The sequence below is a fragment of the Sinocyclocheilus rhinocerous genome, unplaced genomic scaffold (genome assembly GCF_001515625.1).
Source record: "Sinocyclocheilus rhinocerous isolate Xijiao unplaced genomic scaffold, SAMN03320098_v1.1 scaffold827, whole genome shotgun sequence".
NCBI classification, from domain to species: Eukaryota; Metazoa; Chordata; class Actinopteri; order Cypriniformes; family Cyprinidae; genus Sinocyclocheilus; species Sinocyclocheilus rhinocerous.
This window is the reverse complement of record NW_015633173.1, coordinates 301,129-307,608: the sequence shown is the minus strand read 5'-3', so window position 1 is coordinate 307,608 and position 6,480 is coordinate 301,129. Positions and strand designations below refer to the sequence as shown.

Here is a 6,480-nt window from a genome sequence, read left to right as displayed (position 1 = left end):
ACCAGTTCTCCTCTCTCCACACAACATGCTCCTCAGCAAAGGTGAGCCTAACCTTTTGATTCTTTCTGCTGATGGGAGGATTCATCACTGCAGAGTGCGCATTCAGTCCGACTTCCCTTAAATGTGCCGAGACAGATCCTTATCCTGTTCAGCGCTGAACTGCTGAGCAATTCCAGCTGCAGTGTTGAACCGATTCCCCATTGAGAGTCTCCACGTGATCCTGTCTTCTCATGCATTTGTCTTATGTGGACAACCAGCCTTTCTGGGGGACTTGAATGAATTAGTGTCATTGTAAAGCTGCAATATTCTAGAAATCATAGATTTGGAACGACCAACTTCTCTTGCAGTGGCTGAAAGGGTCATCCCTTTGGCCTTCATCTGGACTGCCTCCTGTTAAATAAAGGGTTTCAGTCACCTTAGAGCGGCGCCCGCCATCTTGCAATCTCAGTGAAAATTTGAGGAATGCTGCCAGTTAAATAGGGTTTGTCATATAATTAAGGAAATTAGCTCAAGGTGCCAGATTAACACCAATAACTTGGAGGTATCTGTAAGTGTTCTCTGATTTTGATCAGTTCTTTTTCAACAAAAATCTATTTTTATACTGTGCTTCAGAATACAATTAATTTATGAAATATGTTTAAAAATCTTCCCTTCTACTCCTGTTAGGATAACTTCAAATAAGACTAAGCAGTGATCTTGAAATTTAGCAAATTGTAGGTTGTTCTCTAGGGTGAAGAAATTTGAATATAGTCATTATTTTTGTATTTTTGGCGCACAAGAAACATTTCTGCCGCTTCAGAAAATTCCAGTTGAACCACTGGAGCAACATGGACCACTTCCATGATGTTTTCACTACCTTTATAGGCCTTCAAAGTGAAAGTTGCTTAGGTTGTCAATGGAGGGACAGAAACTTCTCGGATTTCATTTAAAATATTTTAAATAGTGTTCTGAGGATGAACAAAAGTCTTAGGGGATTGGAACAACATGAAAGTGATTAATTAATGACAGATTTAATTTTTTGGGGGGGTGAACTATCCCTTTAACATTAATGAAAATTCCTTTTACTTTTCCATTTGACAGTTGATTTGTTTTTGCTCATGAACATACTACACACAAATAAAATAAATGAATAAATTAGTAAAACCATTGTTAAATTTTGTAAATGTAAATGTAAATGCTTTTATGTAAATTACTTTGAAGTACAGAAAGACAATAACACATACAAATGTTGGCACTTCCTCCACTGACATCTGATTTTCTGCTTGACGTTGTTGGTCCACAGGAGGTCCGGAAGTTGATCCACTTTGGGTCTCCTCTAGTCGTGGCTTCTATAAAAATGCATGGAAAAAAGGGTTACCTACAGTACATTGACATGGTTTCATTTCTTGTAACAAATATAAAGCTACAATATGGCATGCATTTTTCATACTGACATTTATTCTACACATAATAGTGCTTGGATGCCAGCTTTATTTGCGAATAGTGTAGTATTGTACTATATTCTACATATATTTACTCCAAGCATGGTAAAACACAAACATGATGAATTAAAGATTGCCTCCTTCGGGAAAAAAGCTTGCATCTCCAAAGCTCTGCACAGGTGTGTAAACAGTCCAAAAATAAATCAATGGGGAAAAAAAAAAAAAAAACGTGGTCCTTGGAAGTTCGAAAGGACACATAGTGGTTGCTGTCCCCTTCCTTTTATGACCTCACTACATGGAGAGGATGATAATCATCAATGGAGTCAACATCAATGGAATCAATGACAGTAGTGGGAACGACACAGCATGCAAAATAGTGTCTTTCAAATCCAACTGTGTCCCATTTCCTAACAATGAACTTGATGACAGACTTAAAAACCACAATTTTCTGAAATGCTCCAAACTGAGGTTCACCATCTGGAGAATGAGAAACAAGGAGGGTCATTCCTGGACGATATTCTGCCCTTTTCCACTTCACCCAAGAGGGTACGAACACTTCAGTCAATGATGGAGTATGCTCAAATCTGTGTGGCAGACTTGATCAAATTCCTCAATGGAAGCAAGTGGAGTAGCGCAACCAGGACCAAGTTCTTTCTGATGTGCAAATATGTTTTCAGACAAAAGGTTTCTGAAGTTGCATGTGACGTGGGAAAGCCTTTTTTAAAAAAAACATGCTTGGCCTTTTTAAAAAAACATGCTATGGACCAGTAGTGCACCAGAATAACTAGTCTCCTTATGGCACCTGGATAATGCAGCATGAAATGATGTTTTGGCTTTAGATGTCTATCAGGGAAGAGTTCTAGGAAAAGGCTGTGGTGCTCATCAATGAGATGTCTGAGAAATAATACTGCATCTTCTGTTCAGGCTGGAGAAAAAATATATTCCATACAGGTCAACAAAAGCAGTGAGAGCTCCCAGTATTGGTTTCCCTCTGGGATGAGATGTCCAATCATCAAAGTAAGTAGCCTTAACAGGCACCACATTTGTGCTGCTGTCTGCTTCATCAAACTGTCAGGCATTTTTAGTTCTTGAGGTTGGATTGTGGATGGCTTGTTGGCATAGTCACAGAAGCCATAATCGTAACTTGTGATTTGGTAATTAATCTGGTGTAAGGTTATTACTTTCTGTGAGATGAGAGAGCCTAATACCAATTTAATTTCATATGCACCTACTCCTTCAAGGAGGATACATTTTCTGTCACATGGAAGTATTTCAGGTTGTTCAAAATGCTCTGTCTTTTAAGGCCAGTTTCTGTTGGATTACTTTGCACCAGATCTGAAAGATGGCTATCCTTATTCTTAAGCAGTGAAGGATCTTCCATTGTTTGTGTTCATATGAACTGTTTCTTCATATGGCACCAGTGACAAGCACTGTTCCCAGAGGAACTCTCTGTATAGCCAAGGATTGAATTTAGCCCCAAATTATCCCCACAAATGTGGGCAACCCAAACCTCCATTGTGCCTTTGGAGTGAGCCGTGTCTACTTCCACACCATTTGTTTCCAGGTCACTGATATCATCAACAACTGACTTCAGGACAGCATCTATACCATACGTTTTGGCATCATCTGCCTTATAAAGTGAGAATCAAGACTTGAAAGGGACTCTGGAGGAAGACATTTAAGAGTGAAATAGATTAATTCCAATTTATGGATTGAGTTCTTGGAGCCTAGTGGATTAGCCACTTTTTGAGTCATTAAGCTCCCCTTTCCACTCCATTATCTTCTCCATTGTCCCTGGAGTCTCAAGAATGAGTTTCAGTAATGGACATAAAGGAAACCTTTGGAAAGTATCCTGCACTGCCACCTGTTTTACAGTCCATGTCTGTGAATCCCTTGGGTGTATGAGACACCAGGGAGAGGTTGCTCCACTGGCTGAACTAGATACCCAGCTTGAACAAAGTTATTTCATCTGCTTGTGTTCAGTATCCAAGCAATGCGATTGCAAAGGTTTAGCTGCATTTGCAAATTGCTGATTCAGCTGTTGGCCTTCAGGAGTCTCACTTTGGCCAATTCGTTGTAAGGAAGACATTGTCAGTCTTTGTAAAGCACAATAACAATATCAAAGACCAGACTAGATGTTTGCTGAACTTCAAAGTCATAGATGTTTTTGCCATCAACTTTGATAGAATCAAGGCCACTCTGTCTGTGATAGTGTTCTGCTCTAACTCATCCCATTTCATATCATTAGCAACATTATCTTTGGCAGCATTATCTTCCTCCTCGAAAGGCTGACTGTGAGAAGTCAGAGGTCTGCTGTCAGACCTCAATGTCAATGTGTCATGCAAGTGTTTTGACTGGCTGGATTCTTCTGCATCTACATGGTGCTGGAGCAGATGTTGCTTAAATGCTCTTAATTAAATGTCCTGTGACACCTGGCTTGGCCACACTCAAAATAACTTGATGAACTATGTACATTATGCATTCTCCTTAGGCGAGAAAACAAAAAACGAACATTGGCCCCAACAGTCTTTTTGCACTTAAAGCAGATATATCCCACCATGTGCATTTCTTCACTCACAGCAAGCAGCTCTCTCTTTCAGACGTAGGCCTATCTTTGGTATCATTGCTTCAAGTGATTTTTCATCAAGCAGTAGGAGGGTTTCTTTATCAATTTGTTCATCTGTAAAGAGAAAAAGAGAGAAGAAAAGAGACAAGAAGAGAAGAATGTACGAAAACGGGCTTACCCAGAGCACAATGGGTTATAATGAACATATAAAGAAGTGCATTTTCATATTACCTAAATAAAGTTTACCTTAAAGCTTGGTATCAGGACATCCAAGTTCCATTCTTTCAGCTTCTCCTGTACAAAATTATCCATCATTATTAGCTGTTATTCTGCACCCTGTCAGTGGGAAATTGGGCAAAGTGGCAGAGGCTGTGTCTGTGAGTTTTAAGCAGGCATCACGTTTTATAAAACATTTAAAATGAGACAAAATGGTCTGTATATCAAACAGGTGAGAATATGAGAAATTCTAATACACTTAAAGGGATAGTTCACCTAAAAATAAAAATTCTGTCATTAATTACTCACCTTCATCATGTCTTTCCAAACGCGTAATATAATTATTATAGATCAGTGTTTTCACCGCTGTCATGTATTTTTAAAATACTACACATTTCCACTAGAGGCCGCTCTAAACTCACACATCTGTCGTTTCAGCCCGCCCCTCTCAGATTGAACTTGACAAAAGTTAAAAAACGGACGCAGACATAAATTAAAACATTTATGGGCACAAAAGCTTAAATATCTACTTGAACAAAACAAAACAGAAACATTGTTTTTGTATTTATCCCTACTTTATTTACATAAGACATTTTTGTTTTTATTATTAGTCTATGTGATCCTAAATGTCTGGAGTATATTCGATATGTGTAAGTATAGAATACTGTATATTAATACTTAATTTAATAGGCCTATACTATATGATAATAATAACGATAAATATTTGTCATGTGTTTATGTATTATATACACTACATACATTTTATGTGTCATATTATTTTGAATAATATATATATATATATTGGTCCTACACAGGCATACAGCAGCAGTGTGAGTTTTTTTCAGGCCACTCGATCAGTGAGTTTGTTTCCGGTTGTGTCTCTTATGTGTAACACACTCAGCTGCAGTGAAGTTGAACAGCACATAAACGCTGGAAACGTCGAGTTTGGATTCACACACTTTTCTGACTCCACTACATTTGAGTCTGTTAGGTTCGGACAAACGAGTAAAGTGTATTTGGTGAAGTAAAGAAAGCGGTTTGAGAAGGATTGTTTTTGGCAGAAGAAAAATGTCTGGATGAAGAAGAGAGAGTTTGTCGCCATCAAACTGCAGGTTTCTGTAATGACTGGTTAATGTGGGTATAATGGAGACGAAGGTAAGGACTTATTTGACTTATTTTTGGTTAAAGTTTGTGACTGATATGTTTCCAAACACACGCCGATATAGGCTATTTGCCCTTAAAGTGTTTATAATCGTCACAGGCATCATAACTGACCTGTTTAACACCCTGAAATGGGTCTAAAAGATCTCTTTTGATTATTTTAACGATGTTTGAGGGCTTTTTGGTGAACGTTGGAAAATATGGATCATTAAGAGTCTTGTGACATTTTAGTGAGACCATGACGTCATGTGCAATGCATGCTGGGATATGTAGTTGAAATGTAAATCATTCACCAAGTTTAGTTAATCATAGAACCAGCACACTAACTAGTTATCCATATAAGTGAGAGCTTAGGTTTCTGAATATAAATTCTCCTTGGGATAATATATTTAGTCTTATGGAGCCTATTAATGAGAGTCTATCATATATAGCCATTTATGTGCATATAAATGCATGCCATTGCTTAAAGGGATAGTTCACCCCAAAATGAAAATTCTGCCATTAATTACTTACCCTTATGTCGTTCCAAACCCGTAAGACCTCCGTTCATCTTTGGAACACAAATTAAGATATTTTTGATGGAATCTGAGATAGTGCTGGGCGGTATGACCACCTTTCACGCTTAGTAACACATACAGCTGTGCCCTCACCACAGTGCAACAGTGAAAAGAGACCCCTTTCAAATAGTGTCGCGTTCCGAACGTTGTTTAAGCGACATATATCATAAGCCGGTATACCGCCCAGCACTAATCTGAGAGCTCTCTGACCCTCCCATAGACAGCAAGGGTCCTTACACGATCAACGTCCAGAAACGTAGCAAGGAGATCGGAGCACAATTAGAGAGAAGATATCAGCACAATAACACACTCAGCAAAATATTGTCTAATTATCGTTATAAATATTGTCTTATTATCGTTATCGATAAAATCCCAGAAAATTATAGAGATATCATTTTTTGTCAATATCGCACACCCCTAATTTATGTTATTTAATTGATATAATAATTTATTGATAATAATTGTTTAAATTAATATAATAACATACTTTTGACTCATCTGTTTTCTTAAAAATGGTTTAAATGCTGAAATGTAAAGTTTATCATTTTATAAAACTTTT

The 6,480-nt window shown here is 37.8% G+C and overlaps 1 protein-coding gene across 2 annotated transcripts in view; it reads left to right on the top strand.

The window, feature by feature from the left end:
- Positions 1–5,052: 5,052 nt before the first annotated feature.
- The window catches only part of LOC107743295 (sorting nexin-9-like), a 26,467-nt gene continuing 25,039 nt past the window's right edge, over positions 5,053–6,480 (top strand). The window contains exon 1 of one of the 2 annotated variants that reach the window (XM_016556467.1): positions 5,053–5,358. In XM_016556467.1, the coding sequence (XP_016411953.1) occupies positions 5,347–5,358 (12 nt within the window). In that variant the 5' untranslated portion in view covers positions 5,053–5,346. The remainder of the gene's footprint in view (positions 5,359–6,480) is intronic. The other variant, XM_016556468.1, reaches the window with a different exon arrangement.